Consider the following 16,305-nt stretch of genomic DNA (forward strand, 5'->3'; position numbering starts at 1 on the left):
TGGGAAATTAATATGTTCTAGAAAATCGGTACAAAAATACAGATGTTCCTCAGCCTAAAGGAGGTGGGTTCATGTATTTTCCAGCTCACCATCCCCTCTATAATGCTCTCTTTAAAGGTCCTCTTCTAATCAATTCTGTTCCCATTTCTGGGTTAAATGTAATAATACCTGTATAAAACATTGAGAGGTTTCAGATCCAGATGGCAGTGAGCATCCTTCCCATTTCTAGCAGCTGAGGAAGTGGGGAGGATGAGTTGCTTGCTCTCATGTTGGAGGAGAGCAGGAAAGTTCTGGTACAACCCAACCATCCCAGCTCCCAGAACAGTGCTGCTTCTTCTGAATTCTCCTAGCATAAGGCAGGCCCTTGTCTTTGAGAATACCATTAGTGCCCCTGAGGGAGGGATGTTTGTATTTTCTCTCCCATTAATTTTTTCCCCTTATTTTAAAACACCTTTTGCCCAGGGATGTGTTTAGAGTCTCCAAGAACATGCAGAAAGAGAAACAAAGCCTCCTTCGGCAGCTGGAGCTCCTTAGGTGAGAACTGGTGAGGGCTGGATGGAAATGCTGATCTCTTAAGCCTGTAAGGGGCTGACGTTTCAGCACTGTGCTCATTTCTCCCGTGGAAAGCTACAGGATTGTATTCAAGCAGTGTTTAGACTCTGCATGTTTTTCTAGGTCCAGAAAGAGTTGTGCAATTTGGCTAGCTCTGGCACATGACAGGCTATGTTATTGCACGAGGTAATCCCTCCTCTGGAGGAATTTAGTCTTTCCTGCTGGCTAAGGCAACCATGTAGAGCTCGTTACCTTGGCTGGGACACATGGAAATCCCAACATGTCTGGCTATAGACAATACCTTTATCTCTGTTCCCAAGCTCTCTTTCTGTTCTCACTTTCAAAGGTTGGGGTTTACTTAATTTTTGACAAGCATCTCATTGTGTCTTTCCTGTGTCTTCCTTTGGAGCAGAGAAATGAACAAGAAACTTCGAGACGAGCGAGATGCTTTTGAAGCCAAGAAGCTGGTTAGTCTAAGAAAGAAAACCTTAATTCCCAACCACCCTCCTTTCATCTGCTGCTGTTGCTGTCACCACTCGGGGGCCCGTCACTTCCACGGGGGACAATGACAAGGGCTCTTGGGGCCTGGTGTGGTGCTTAATACAGACTTTGCAGCACCTCTGTGTCTGTGCTGGAGGCAAGCTCTGCTGGTTGGTGCTGCCAGCTGCCTGGGTTTAACCCAAGGCACGTTGGCTGGGGACTGTCACACAGCCCTGTGCAGGACTGCAGGGGGTGCTGCCTGCTGCACATGTGGGGTCTGTCTGTTGTGCCAGGCACTGGGCACATGCAAGGAGGGGAGAGAAGCTGGATGCATCGTGGATCTGGGTGGTGAGGAAGAAGACGGATTCTCAGATGTGCCGCTGGCTGACTGGACATGGGAGTGGCACAGGGAGGTTTTTCTGAGCCCCTGAGTTTGCAGCAGATGTTTTCAGAGGTTCCTCTGGGGAGCTCCCCATTCCTGTGAAATCTGCTGGGTGCAGCAGTGAACCTTGTGTCAGAGAATTAGGAGAAAGCAGGCTCTCTCTCATTTGGAACTGTCAATCTCTGGCCTTTCCCAATTGCCAAGATAAGCACAGATATGTGGTCTATTTTTAATTCTTATTATTTTTTCATTAAAAGTTTTTGTGTTCCCAAATGTTGCTTGCACAGCTGCTCTGCCCTCTTGGACCCATCCCTGCCACCATGTCTTTGCCTGCTCTGCCATCATGTCCCACGTGAAGATCTGGAAGTAGGTGACTTGCAGGTGGGGAGCTGTATAAAATAATGTTAGTAACAATTCTGGATCAAGTTGAGGTATGTGTGTTCCTAAAATCTGGAAGATTTTTTTTTCTTCAGTCTTCATTTTTAAAGCTGCTAACTATGTGGATGTACATCAGAGCTTCCTGCTCCCTCTTGGAAAATGGATAAATAAAATACAGGCACTCTGTAGCAGAGTCCAGTGCAAGCAGGCAAAGAAAGTGGTTTCTTCTCCTCTTTCCATGTGTTGTGCTTCATCAGCTTGGGTTCCTTTGGGTGGGCAGGTGCCCTGTGGAGACCACAGCTCAGGTATGTACCTCCATGTGTGCAAAGCTTGTCTGCTTCTCCTCTAGTCTCTTCTCCTGCTCTCCTGCTAAGACCTGCTGCTGCAGGTGGACCCAAGAGAGTCCTAGCACAGAGGGGATACTTTCTCCCTTCTCCCAGCACTGGCAGTAGGGGATGAGGCACAGGGTGAGCTCTTCCTACCACCATTGCTCGTCTGGCAAGGCTGTGTCTTGCTGGGCTGTTGAAGCCTGTACTGGAGTAAGGCTTTTTCCTTTGGCTGCTCTTGTTTCAGTCCACAGGGAAGCAGGGCTCCAAGGGCTTGCAGAGATGCTGCTATCATCATATACCTGCAGAAGGTCTGCTCGCCAGCCTATCTCACAGTTAGGGGGAGAGAAAATGGCAATACTTTTCCTGCAGAAGCAAAAGGAGAGTCCAGCCTTCTGATGGGAATCCCTAGTGTGCAACACACTCTCTGCCAGAGACTGTCAATCCTTTTACAGGCTAAAAAGAAACCCAAGGCCTTAATACCCTCTCTTAGTGCTGGGAGGAGTTATTTCTGTGAAATGAAGGTGTGATGAACAGAAGTTCTTTCATAGCAAAGATTTTGAAATGGTTGGAAGGAGGAGTTGGGCTGTATGTGGCTGATAGCAACCCAGTCACTGCTCCTTTGCTCTTCTTAGTTCCCAGCTTAATACCTTGCTCTTCATAAGAGTTTCTGGCCTTGCCAGGGTGGGCAGACCCTGTGGGGCACTCTCTTGTCCCAGGCAAGAGAGGCTGGGTCACAGATCGCAATATGTGGCTCTTTCTGTTTATGTGCAAACTACTGATGGGCATTTTTAAGACCATGGGGTTGCAGGTTCAGTTTCACACCCATGACCCATCTAGCTACGGAGTTATGCTTGCATGCTTTATGTTGACAGAGCAAATTTCATACCTGTTCATCATGAAGAGTGTTTTGGTACTTTGACTACATTTGACATGTATTTTTATTTCACTGGTAAACCAGAATCTTTCTCATCCAAAATGCTTGTACGTGTGCTGTTGCGGAATCCTTGTCATCATGTGTTACACCGCTGTGATGTCTCATCTGTCCCTTTATCATCCTGGTGAAAAGCCAAATGTTACAAAAACCTGGCAGGCCAATAAAGCATGGCAGAACCAACAGCAAAACATGCCCCATTGTTCCTCCTTTCTTACCCAAGCACGTGCTCTGCGGGCTGTTCCCTCTCCAGGTAAGGTGGTGGCAAAGCAGATTGTGGGGAGTCCTTTTGCTCCAGTGACTTGGAGGTTGTGACTCAGCTCCTGTGCTACAGTGGCCTGTAGCACAATTTCCTTCCTGTGTGGCTAGAGGGTGCCCTCAAGTGAAGCTGCTCAAGTACTGAAAAATTCTCCCTCTGTCCCTGCTGGAGAGCCACTGTTTGTACCCCAGCCTGGCTGTGTTGACTGGGGTGTTGTTATGCACGTGGGGGTCATATGCCGTGGAAGATTTGTGTTCCACAACTGTGAGCCTCAGTGCTGTATTGTTTCTGTGGCTGGAGGTTCTCTTGAACCTCAGTTTTACATGTAAAAAATGTTCTTTCTTTCCCTACAAAGCTCCTAGTTGGGTCAGGCCCTCTGTGGACTCCTTTTGTTAGACTGCATTGCAGTAAAGGTGTTCTGGGAGTTCTGACCAGCAGAACAGCTTCTTAATTTTTTTGCCTTTTAAAAAAAGCCTTCAGTAAGGATTATTGAAGAAATGATCTTTGTAGTCCTCCAGGCTGTGGGAAGCACGAAGGAAGGCCTGTCCAGAGCTGCCTGCAGGTGTTTGATCAGTTCAAAACTGCTGTGAGAGGCAGATCTTGACCGACAGCAAACCCTTCTTCCTCCACCTTTTCCCCCAGGAATAACTTGTAGGGACGTGTTAGAAGTGTTCAGCTTCGCAGACTGAATACATCTCCCTTTCCCCCAGTGCCGATGTGATGGGCACCTTTCCACGCTGTCTCTCACTTCGCATTTTGTGTGTGTGGCCAGAGCATTGACTGCTGGGAATGGCAAAGCTGCTGTATGGGGGGGGAAGAGAGTTGGGAGAGATGTTGTCCCACTCTCTCCTTCTCTGAGGAGCTGGTAAATACTGGCTGTAGGAAGTGTTCAGTCTGTGGTAAGCAAGAAGAGCATGGAGAGGGACGTGGGTGCAAAGCAGAGCGTGTACATAGCCCTTGTAGAGCTGCCTCCTCCTTTTCCCGTGGTTCATGTGCAGCTCTGGGTGAGTACAGGTTGAGGAAGGGTATTAGTGTCTTCTGAGGAAGGGGCAGTTGGTTTGCCTCACAAAACCTCAGCTGGAGAAAGAGGCAGGTGAGGGAAGAGAGATTCAGCTGTGAGACCAAGTAGAGAACAAGTCACAGAAATAAAAACTCTGGCTAGCTAGAGGAAGAATTCATTAGGGACATCATCACTTTGATGGATTTTAAAGTGAAGGAAAAAGCAGCAACAGTGAAAGCTTCTTGCAGGAATTAAATTATTTGAACAGAGAAAAGCAAGATCACCTCTTTGAGCCTTCCAGTGAGGCACTACCACTGCACAGTGTGGGCTGCCAGGGCTACAGCCTTGCCTCCCCAAAGTGCTCCACAGAGGTGGGGACTGGTTGAACCGGGGCTGTAATGGCTTTCTTCATGCCTTCTCTTTTCAACTTCCAGGTGCCTCAGAACAAAAAGCCCCTGTTGAAGAAAGGGTCAGTGCTAGGCAGTTACCTGCTGGAGGACAAGCCTGTCAAACGGTTAGATGGGTGTCTGTGTCATGTCCATGGTGTCAGCCCGTGCCCGCTGCACTACCCAGTCTGTCAAGCTGTGTCTGGTTCTGCCACCTTGGTGCTGGCTGGTTTGGGGAGTGTGGTGGAGTGCAGCTTTTCTGTGGCTCTAGTTGTCTCTTGGCCTCAGGTGGTGTCGGCTCAGCGGGAAGCTGAGGTTACTGTTCACTAATTTCCACAGGGAGGGGCCCTGCTACTGCTTCTGCCTGCAGCAATGGGGAGCAAATCTAAATATCACCAGAAGGTCTGGGACTGTTAATGGGATGGGTGTCACAAAGGCTGCCTCTTTCTGAGTCAGGCAGCTCTGTTGAAATGACTGGATCAACTCCTAAGTGTGCCAGTTCATCCTTGGGCACAAATCCTGTCCACTGGTGCCTCATGCCAGAGTCCATATCCCTGGGGCATGGGAGAGGGCAGAAATTGCACAAGGGTTGGGTTCTTTCTGGCAGCTGAAAGCCTCAAGGAGAGGACCTGGCTCCAGGTGGATTCATCTTGCTCTTCTCCCTCAACACCTTTGCAGATGCTCACCTGGCGCACCAGGCCTCCCTTCAGCCAGGGCAGGCAACATATCTGTGTGGCCAAGGCCTTTTTTTTTTTTTTTCCACTGTACATGCAGAATATACAGTGACCTGGCTTGGAGCTGGATCTCACCTGCAACTGCAGGCCCCAAACCAGTTTTAAAGGCAGCGTGCTCCCCTGTTCCTTACCAGGTTTCTGCAGAAAGTTCCATTGCTCCCCAGTTTCTCCTGGTGCCAGCCAGAGACAGAGGTCTAGGCTCAGTTTCTTCCAGCTTCAACTCACCTTTAATGCTTGCAGTTCTGGTAGTGGCATTTAAAGATTTAGCTCAAGGCTCCTTGGCTTATGGACTTACAGAAAACCAAGTAGACTGTGGAGGAGGAGGGCTGATTCTTGAGCCCAGCGTGGGAGGTTGCCTGGCGAGGTCTGAGGCAGAGCTCTTTCATGGTTGTGTGAGTGGCATGTTCTATCCACTGAATCAGATAACCAAGTTCTCCCACCTTCCTCACCAGTTATTTCTTGCAAGGATCATTGTAGCTGCTGCTGCAATAAACCTCCTGGAAAGGCTTAACAGCTGGAGAAGTTTAGCAATGAAGGTGATGAGAGAAGGGGACAAATAGTTTTTGGCCCTGTCTCTGTCTCAGTGTCGTGTCACACCCCATTGCTTGAGAAACATGAAAAGAAATCCATTACATCTGGGGTGACCGTTCAGAGTTTTGTGTTTGTCCCTTTGCTCCCACTAAAGAGGGTCTTGAGACCCCTCATTGTGTGATTTTGCCAGCCCTGGGAGATGGACATCATTTCCCAGAGCCTATGTATCCATTTTCAAGCGGGAGACGTTCCAGCTGACCTGGCTCTGGACTGGCATTTGGGGCAAATGCAGGGAGGGCAACCAGGAATGTGAGCTCCCTTTCATAGAAAAACCTGTAGGCAAGGCAGCAGGTGAGTTTTGCAACCCAGATGAAGTGTACTTGGAGTGAGAAAGAAGACTTGTCTGGATTTCTGCACTAATAGAAAGAGAAAAGTGTTGCAGAGTGGGGTGGGATGTCCTGCCTCTGCAGAGACTGACTCCAGTACGCTCTGATCACTGATTTGCTTCCAAATGCAGTCTGCTGACCAGTGAAAGCAACAGAGATATCTGTGGTGGATAAATATCTTCAGTTTAATTCTAGGTCTTCTCACTCCTTGTCTAGTTCTTTAACCATACAAAACCAGTGAGGTTGCCCTTCTCCTCAGCAGCGATTCCACTAGTTTAAATTGGTTATTTCAGGTGTTCTTTTGAAGGTTGCTCCTCCAACTACCACATCAGCTCTACCCCCAGTGCATCAGCCAGCTCTTGTGTGGACACAGTCTGTTAATTCTTTTTGTATGGTATTTAGTAACAAAGATACAGGGGTAATTATTGCCTTTTTTTTTTTTTTGGGGGGGGGGCCCTTTTTTTTTGTGTGTTTTGCATCATTTTTTCACTACTGGGGGAAGCGGTCGGTGAAGAATTCTCGAAAAACCAGAGTGGCAATTTTTAAATTAATGAAGTTAAAATTAATGAAGTATTTGTCAGCACATATGAGTACAGCACAGCTCTGCTGGACTGTCTCCCTTTCCTAGGGGAGCCACTGATGCCTTAGTCACAGGGAGAGTGGGGAGGGAATATATAGAGTTCCTGCAAGAGCTTCATATACACTGATTGGATTGCATTGGTTGGTTGGGAATTTGCACCTTCCTTCTTTCCCTATTTCCTCACCCCCTCCCACCCTATCTGTGCTGCCTGTGGACTTTAATACAGACAACTGGCCTCTGCGGACCTTCGCTTCACCTTCCCAGTGGATGTGGCAGTAGAAGAACCCAACAGAAAGAGCTGTAAATACTTCCCAGGCAACGGGGTATGGATGAAGATGGGAGAAGGAGGAGGCACAAACTTTGGAGAGAATAGCAGAGATGAGGAGAGATGGCCCTTGGCAGCAGATCCTGAGTGGTTTAAGATGACTTTGAAGGGTGTCTCTGACTGCAGAAAAAATGCAGATGGCTTGGGTGCTGCTCCTCTGCCTCCCCGAGCCCAGCCTGTTGGCACCGAAGCCAGGGTGAGTGCAGTTACCTGGGTTATTCCTCAAACACCTGCTAGGGACCGGAGGGTGTCTGACTCTCTTCCCATCAAACTCCAGCCCCACAGATTTACAGTGCAGGGGTCCAACCCCTAAATCAAAGCACTGCCTGCAGCTGGGCTCTTCAAAACCTCATGCTTTTTTTCCATTGTAGCTCCAAGCACTGGAACCAGCCAGCTGTTCCCCAGATCGCATCTTTAAAGTGGTGTTTGTAGGGAATTCCGGGGTTGGGAAGAGTTCCTTCATCCACCGCTTCTGCTATGACAGGTTCTTGGCTGAGCTCAATGCAACCATTGGTAAGTAATGGGGTGCCTGGCTCATCTGGACAAGGAAGGTGGGAAAGTCAGCCCGGGCAAATGCTTTATTGTCTGTATTATAGCCCAGCAAGAGGTAAAAATGGTCCCTCTCCTAGTATTGAATCAATCTTGCAATTTCCCTGAACTAAATGGAGTTGGTCTGGCCATTGTCCTGGCAAGGCTGTCCTGCTCTCTCCCCATCCTACCTCCTGATAGTTGTCACCTTCCCAACAGGTATCGATTACCAGGTGAAGAGTCTAATGGTGGATAACACCCAGGTTGCCTTACAGCTGTGGGATACAGCTGGGCAGGAAAGGTAAGTGATTTCTGCCAGGCTCAGTGGAGGAAAGGGCAAGAGTGCATGCAGCTGGTTTCTGTCCCTGGGAAAACCATCAGCTTCAGAAGGACCAGACAGGTCATGACAGCTATTCTGTGCTGAACCTGCAGCAAAGGTCTGTTCCAGATATTTCTAGAAGCTGTGACTGTGAAGCAGGGCCTGGGGAGATTGCTCTGAGGATTGACAGAAAAGCAGTTTTCCATGTGTCTGACCTGCATGTTGTGGCTCCAAACAGTCCATAGATGTATGTCATGGGGTTCAGAGAGTGGAAAGGGCTGTGAGCCTTTCCAGATCTGATTCAGCTGTCAAAGCCATGAATTAGCATGACCTGTGGGAAGGTGATTTGAACTGCCCTGCTGGACTCTGTCAGTGAGGTTATTGGCCCCTTTCAGCGTCCCTTCTGCTGACAGAATTGTGGAAGTGATAATCCTTTGCAGAGGGATTGTGCAGCTTTTTGTGACAGTGAACACTGGTTCCCCATTTGAAGGCCTCTAGTTTCAAAAGCATGGGCTATCTCTAGATGTTACCAGCAGTGTTGGTGAGGATCAGAGTAGTAGAGGACACATTTGACCCTCATCTGCTACTAGAGATGAAGGCCCATCACTGCCTCCATGTAAATTACATTTTATTCAGGATATAATTCAAGGCTTAAGATGAAAAGCTGTTTCACAGGGACCATGAACCTCAAGGGCCTGACAAAAATAAGTACTGGGTATTTTGAGCTAAATATGTTATGGGGGCAGCCAAGGTCATGGGAATATTCTAATCCTAAATTGTGCCAATGATGCTGTCTGTCTCTAGACCATGCAGAGCTGGTGGGAATGTACTAAGTAGGGGTATTTATTGAAAACCAACTCTCTCTTCCAAAATTAAGCTTCAAGAAAAAGAAATAATTGTTTCTGAGGGAACTCCTGTGGCTATTTCAGTGCTAAAACTGAGCAGTAAGGGGAGTTGCTATGATATAAAATGTGACATCTTATTGAAGCCAGATTTCAGCAGAGGCCAAATTCAAGATACTGTCTCTGCAGAAGGACCTTTAGCACAGGCCCCTGCAGCACTAGCAGGTCTTAGATGAGTACCCACAGGAGAGAGCGTGGCTCAGTGCTGATACCAAATAGGAGACCTGAGAAGGAGCAAAAGTATTTTCGTCTTCTGGAGGAATTAATTCTAAACTAGAAGTGTCCAACTGTAAATATGCTAAGGAAGAGATAGAAGAAACCCTTGGAGCGTGCAAGGAGGAACTCCTTGATGACTTCCCTGGGACTGATACATGCTACCTTTGATGCTTCTTCTGGAACATCTTGCCTGGCTGGCAGTTCCAGAGGTACACCTTGATTGCCAAAGTTGCAGTCTGTGCTTTCTCAGTTGGGCAGGTGCCAGAATATTGTGTCCTTATTGTAGTGAGAAAAAACAGGCTTCAGGCAACTATCTGAAGAGTACAGGAGGGTAACAGCTGTAGGTTTTTTGTCTTGTAAGAGGAGAGTTTGTTGTCCTGTGCAGAGCTGAAATACACAGCTCTCTAGTGAGATCTCAGGACATTTGTTACATTTATTAATTCCCCAATTACACTGTAAATTCCATCAGTTTGCAATCAGTGTGGTTATATCATGGCTCTGTCACAAAGTTCTTACAGATTCTAAGGTTTGGGTTTCTTGTTTTGGTTGTTTGGTTTGCTTTGGTTGGTTGGTTGGCTTTGGTTAGAATTTATTCACAAAATACAACCCTGTGGTTTTAAATGGTACAGACAGCAAAAAGTAGATGTCTGGCAGGAGTTTTTCCTGGAAATTGCATCTAGCTCCTGATGTTTTATGTGTCGTGCCACTGGTTTATAGATTCAATAGTGGAAACAGACTGTACTGATGCCGAGTTCTTAATTGATGTTTTGGCAGCCCTGGGGCAGACATTATGTGTGCCTAGCTTGTACTGTGGTACAGCTTAGTCCGCAGATTCTTCCAGACTATAGAGAAAGATCAGTCAGTTTCCCTTTTAATAGGAAATTACTTTGTCCTATCCCACCCAAATAGATTCTTCTGCTTCTTTCTTCCTGACCTGCAAAGGTCTTCTTTCTTGCTTTCTCAGCACCATGCATTTGGCAAGATTCCTGATAACCCAGGGCTGCCTGGCCTGTCTCAAAGTGCAGGGATCTGTCACCTGTGTGTAGACACCAGCCCTGAGGGCTCCCAGATAGTCCCACTCCGTTACTTCCCGTTGCACGGCTGAGGTTCTGAGGTTGCCTCTTGTTTTGTCTGGGCTCAGGTTCCGGAGCATCACCAAGCAGTACTTCCGGAAGGCAGACGGGATCCTGGTGATGTACGACGTTACGGCCGAGTGCTCCTTTCTGGCGGTGCGGAACTGGATGAGCAGCATCCAGGTGAGAGCGGGGCCTGGGCTCCAACACTGCCGGTGCTCCCCTGCTCCACCCTTGCTCCAACAGTCTGTCAGGAAGCGACATTTTTCAGTGTCCTAGGAAGTCCTGTTGACCTTGTGAAGCTGAATTATCAAAGCAGGTGCCTGTGGTGGTCAGTTTGGAACCAGAGGCTTTGTGTTGAACGTAACAAAGCCAGTGGTAGCCCATTAAATCAGGGAGGGCTGTTTCTGTGGCAGAGCGTGGTGGGACCTACCAAAATAGTAGTGTGGGTTTGTGAGCAGCCCATGTGCACTGGCTACATCCCCTAAACACGATTACATCCCACCCGTGCTCAAGCAGGGAGATCTCCTGGTGTCTGGCCTATGCACGGGAGAGGGAGGTGGTCCTTTTTATTTCCTTTTATATTTTGAAATTTGGTAACAATGCATTAATGCTCTTGGGTTTCCCCCATCTTTTATTTCCAATTACTCACTAAAAGTATTTTTCAAGGGCAGTTTTGTTTTGATTGTGCTGAGTCTCAAAAAACCAAGATCTCAGTGGAATGAGTAAGTCTAGGTTGGAGGATCCTAATATTGTTAATTTCCACAAGCCTGTCGGGGAAAAAAAAAACCAGTTATGTTTTTGGACTCTAAAAGATCAAAGGTTAAGATCTTCAAAACTAATCAGCCTCTGAAAATCAGGTTCCTTTCAGGAGGAAGTTTCAACACACAGAGCACACAGAAAATCAAACCACATGAAGTCTGTATATTTTAATCCTTCTCTTATTTTCCTCTCCCCATCTGTGTATTTATTTTGTTTTGAAGCTGTTCAGGTTCTGTATGTCATGCAGGGCACTTGAGTGTGGAAATAACTTTGAGCCCTGTTCTTACTCTGACCATGTTCTCGTGAGCCAGTGGAACTGTAGAAAGTTTGACCAGAAGTAAGGGGCTCAAGGAATTGCCTAGGAGTAACAATTCCTACAGAGACAGCTTACAAGGGGTGAAGGTTGCTTAACTTGCTCAGCCAGTGGATTTTCAGCAAGGGATCGTTGAGTTTAGGACAGCACATTAGACACAGCACTGCGCATACAAAAATTACTGAGCTTATTGAGATCTGCCAGATCACAAATTCCAAAATGCCTATGGGGCAAGCTGCTTTTCTTTAGGTTTCTTCTTTTCCTGAGAGGCACTTATGTCCTGTCTTCCCTCTCTCACCATCCCAGCTCAACACACCAAACATTTGGAATGTTTCCCTAGTTCAAGCTTCCTTTCACAAGTCCCTGGGCCTATTGAAGGAATGGCCCTTCAGTGATCTAATGGGCCTGATCCTGTTGCCACTGAGGGTTGTGTTTGCTTGAGCTGGAAGGATCTGCTCTGTGTACCTGGTCTCTAGGGGTCTTTATTTCTTTTGCAGGAAGGTATAGAGGATGGAGCTGTGGTCTTTCTGCTGGGAAATAAATTGGATGCTGTGCAGAGAGAGACCCGGAATGTGCCCAAGGTGGAGGGGGAAAGGCTGGCGAAGGTGTGATTCAGTGCTCTGCTGCTTGACCTGCTCTGCAGCCACCCTCCAGCTGTGAGCAGGGCAGTCTGGCTGGCAGAGAGCCCCTCTTGGAGCCATTTTCCAGTATGGTACCTTCTGTCCCCTCCCACCCTGTTTCTCCAAGGTGAACATGTACCCAGATCCCTCTGGTACAAGGGAGTATGAGCTGGTGGTCTGTATGTGGCAGAAAATGGCCCTTGAGCAGGCTCATTTATTTCTCTTGGGGCTTGATGCCTCATTACAGTTTTTCTGAGGGGAGCATGGATGGCTGATTTCCCATTTGAGTGCTCCCTAATGCAACATCATCCTGCCTCTTTCCTCACTCCCTTGTCTGTCTGCCTGCTGGCCTCTGAGTTGGAGGGAGACAGGGTTTCAAAGGCGTTTCCTGCCTTCTGGACTTGCAACAAAAAGGTAAGGGAATCAAAGTACCCTGGAGACATGTTTTCCCAAACAACTCCCCCAGTGCTCCCTTTTGGACAGTCTGGCTTGGCCCCCAGTGCTGGAAAAGCATCTCCTTCTCCTGGGTTTGGAGAGCAGGGTGTGCACCCCAGCAGGGCAGCAGCCACCCTGCAGGCTCCAATGGCTCTTGGCAGAGTTCCTGGGGATGAGGATGGGCCAGCTCCCAAGGCTGTGGTGATGGTGGAGAGCTGGCGGTCACGGTGGATACTTGCTGTGCTCTCTGGCAGGAGTACGAGGCTGTGTTCTACGAGTGCAGCGCGATGACTGGCTACAACATCATGGAGCCCATGCTGCACATGGCCAGGTCAGTGAACAGGAGCAGTCACCCTGGGACACTTCCCCAGCTGGAGGTGACTGGTGTGGGCTCTCCTGGGGAATGGGTGAGAACAGGGGGGTGTCGGAGACTGACTTTCCCAAAAGATACCTGACTCCAGGTCCTTGTCTTTTGTGTCTGGAGAGCACCGAGTGTCAACTGGACTCTTTGCACACAAAGCATCACCTGGTAGAACTGGCTGTTGCAAGATTAGGAGCTTAATTTTAATATTTCAGCACAAAAACACTGAATACTGTCCCAGATTTTAAGCTGGTGTTTTCAGTTTGAAGTCTTCATGCAGCTCTAAGGGTTCTTTCTTCCCTATCTTAATAAGCACTGTACAGACTGAGCTATTTCAGTTGCAATGGTTTTAAAAGGAGATAAGATGCAGTTCAGCTGAAAGAAATCTGCTCTAAAATTTTTAGTTAAAAAAAACCCCAAACAAGTAGTCTTTGGGGAAAAAAAGTATTGCAAATCTCACAAGAAAACTATCCTTTGGTTTTCTTTTATCTCCTCACCTCTTCCTGCATCATCTCTGTTAAAGCCACAGCAGGACTTAGCTGTTCATTAACTGGCTTATCAGCTAGGTGAATCACATCTCCCGTAGCACGTGCCTTCAGCATGCTTTATTACCATGCCACTGCCCAAGATGGCCCAACAGGTGGAGCAGAGAACCCGGGTTCTGACATCACTGGGGGATCTTGGGAATAAGGCACAGGCCACTCACACTGGTGCTTACTAAGCCATGGTACCCCCTCTTGTATGTATCCAGTCTCTTTCCCTGTTCCCTGGGAATTCATGCACATTCTCTGTGTGTGGACTTCCAGAGAAGTCCAGTCTTTGGGCCCATCACTTCTTGCAATCCTGCATGTAAATCCTAAATGGCTGGTGGAGAGCAAAGGGAAAAGGCAAGTGCCTTGGCAGGAAGATCTCAGTAACCAGGTTGTGTTCTTGATCTGTGCTGTTCTTTCCAGGTTGCTGACAGCACAAGAAGACAGGCAGAGAGAGAATGCCCTGCAGCTGGAGGATATCAGCCGGAGGAAAGGATGCTGCACATAGAGCACACCAATGTGTCAGCAAGAGATGTGTGCCAATGCTGTATCATGGAGTTGGGGGTTCCTTTCAAGCAAGCTGAATTTGATGGTATCAGCTCTCTAGAGACTTGGGGAAAGGTGCAGCTTTTCCCAGTCTGTGAATTTTGAGGCATAAATCAGGCCAAAATGTGCATATTATCTGCACTGTTCTACTTCCCAAGTCTGCATGCAGCCCTGGTCTCTAGAGGCCTCTGCTTCTTTGAGGGAATTTAGCGGTCTTAGCTAGTAGTACAGATTTCTGTGTCTGTGGGCCTTCTGTCTGGAGAAGTTGGTTCCCTGTAAAGGGACGAAGTCTTGTTCCTGTTCTTTCTGGCAGAGAAGGGGCCTAGCAGCAGAGAGCAGAGGACACTGTGGGTCTGTATGAAAGAGAATTTCTGTGTAAGAGAGAAAGAAATAATTTTAAATTTGGGCTAGCTCTAAGCAGTGATCCGTCTGTCTCAGAGAGAAGCATCTCCTCTTGGCTGTGCAGCAGCAGTGCTCAGCTGAGAGCTCGCTGTGGTGAGTGAGAACATTTCCACTACCTCCTGCAAGATCTGGATCGGGCCCTGGATTTACTGCAGCATTTGGCTGGACTTGTCAATATTGTAGTTAACAGTTAATCCATATGTGATTATAGTATGAACTGATAGAACAAGTCATCCCAATGGCTTTCATTGCTTTGTCACCCTGATGGACCTTTTCACTGTCCTAGTGTATGTTTACAGAACACAGAGCCGTTGCCCTGGGACCCGCATGCGCTGGTATGTGCTGCTGATTCACAGCCCATTGCAGGAGCTGTGCTGTACACACCAGGGGAGCCATATATAGCCTGTTTTAAGGCTGAATGCTGCCTTTTTCCTCCCATTCTCTAATCCTTTCATGAAGAATCTCCAGCAACTTGGAACTGCCTTGCCCGCAGTCCTGAAAGATCTCACCAGTGCTTTCAAATGCAACTGGGCTGGAAGCACAAGGCAGCTGCCTGTGTGAAATGTACCTTTTTCACGTGCAGGGACCCTCAGCAAGGGCCTCACTTTACTGGTGAAGGGCCTGAGAAACAGCTGGACCGGATCTGTTCCTGTTGGGAAGGGCCCTTCTTGTCACTAAGGGACGGGGTGAAGCATGGGCAGAGGTGGAAACTGTCCCCAGAAGCGCTCCTGTGGGCAAAGCTGCTGCAGTGCCTGGGCATGGAGCTGCTGGGGTGCCATGCTTTCTGGTGTGCAGCTCAGTGGCTCTCAAAGCCTTGGGATTAAGTGAGATTTTTGTTAGTGCCCTTTCCCCTTTTGTCTTCGAGGCTTTTTCTGTGTGTGACTCATGTTTTGGGCACAAGATGTGATACTGCAGCTGTGATGCAGCCCCCAAACCTTGTGGCATAGGGAGGGTCTGTACTTGTCCATGGTCTTTCCTCTCTTGGGATGAGGCGGTTTCTCTGAATGTCTATTTATTGCACAAATTTCCCTGGGAGTATTCCCACGCAGGAAAAGTGCTCTGAGTCACCTACAGACCATCAGTATTACAAAGAATTTCCATGGTTCCTCCTGGTGCCCTTTAACTTCTGACAGGAAAGAGGAAGTTTTTCTCTGGAAGAGCAGGATTCCTGAGTAAAGGAAGAGCTAAAAGTCGTAAGATCCTGCTCAGTCCTTACTGTTGGCTGGCTGTGGCTCACACTGTTTAACTGCACTAACGCCTTCCAGAGACTGGGAATCAGAGAGCTACAGCAGGTCCAGAAGGAACCAGGGTAGCCGGTGTGGAGCCTGGAGTAAGACCAACAGTGCTGCCAGGGGAACTGCTTGTGTTTGGGAAGGGAAATCCACGCTGAGGTGTTCTGAACGTGCGCCTCCCACGCTCTGTGCACAGCACACCCGAGACAAAGGCGTGAAATACGGCTGACACAAACCTGGGCCAGTCCTGTGTATTACCTTTATCAGTGCTGTCATACTGCAATGGCAAGAACCATCAGGTTCTTCTTCAGTGTACAACCTTAAGTATGTTTTCTTAGTGTGCAAACAGTCCAGGCAATAAAGAAATGCTATCTTACAAGTGGTTGCGTTGAGAGATATTTTTTTAGGTGCTTCAGGAGATTCAGCCTCCCATCTCCAATCACTGATCCCAGTGTGATGTTCCCTTCTCACTGCTCAGGAGGTGGCCTGTCCCCCGTGGTGGTACACTGGGGGTCTTACAAGCAGGGAGAGAGTTAACCAGGAACCCATGTCTTGGAGGCAGCTCAGGAGAAATTAATCTCCATTCTTTTTTTACCTCCTTTAGGCAGCCAGAGTCCAGCTGATTAGGGAAGGCAGAGCATGGAGGAGAAAAAGGGGAGACACATCCCCAGTGTCTGGGGGTGTTAGTGCTTTCAGAGAGGACAGGTTCTCACCTTGTTACCTGTAATCATAGAATGAAACCTTTATTTAGTTAATGTCCCATGCATCCTTCTCACTAGAGTTAGGAATTTGGTTGCTTTTAATCCTTGTGCC

At 48.0% G+C, this 16,305-nt stretch overlaps 1 protein-coding gene across 6 annotated transcripts in view; it reads left to right on the forward strand.

The window, feature by feature from the left end:
* The window catches only part of CRACR2B (calcium release activated channel regulator 2B), a 45,775-nt gene extending 29,904 nt beyond the window's left edge, over nt 1-15,871 (forward strand). For all 6 annotated transcript variants that reach the window (XM_040067518.1, XM_040067521.2, XM_040067516.1 and 3 more), the window contains exons 9-18: nt 463-534; nt 965-1,019; nt 4,746-4,825; nt 7,155-7,449; nt 7,625-7,766; nt 8,001-8,082; nt 10,360-10,474; nt 11,864-11,971; nt 12,676-12,752; nt 13,736-15,871. In XM_040067518.1, the coding sequence (XP_039923452.1) occupies nt 463-534; nt 965-1,019; nt 4,746-4,825; nt 7,155-7,449; nt 7,625-7,766; nt 8,001-8,082; nt 10,360-10,474; nt 11,864-11,971; nt 12,676-12,752; nt 13,736-13,820 (1,111 nt within the window). In that variant the 3' untranslated portion in view covers nt 13,821-15,871. The remainder of the gene's footprint in view (nt 1-462; nt 535-964; nt 1,020-4,745; nt 4,826-7,154; nt 7,450-7,624; nt 7,767-8,000; nt 8,083-10,359; nt 10,475-11,863; nt 11,972-12,675; nt 12,753-13,735) is intronic.
* Nucleotides 15,872-16,305: the final 434 nt, after the last annotated feature.

This window comes from Hirundo rustica, chromosome 6 (genome assembly GCF_015227805.2).
Source record: "Hirundo rustica isolate bHirRus1 chromosome 6, bHirRus1.pri.v3, whole genome shotgun sequence".
Classification (NCBI taxonomy): domain Eukaryota; kingdom Metazoa; phylum Chordata; class Aves; order Passeriformes; family Hirundinidae; genus Hirundo; species Hirundo rustica.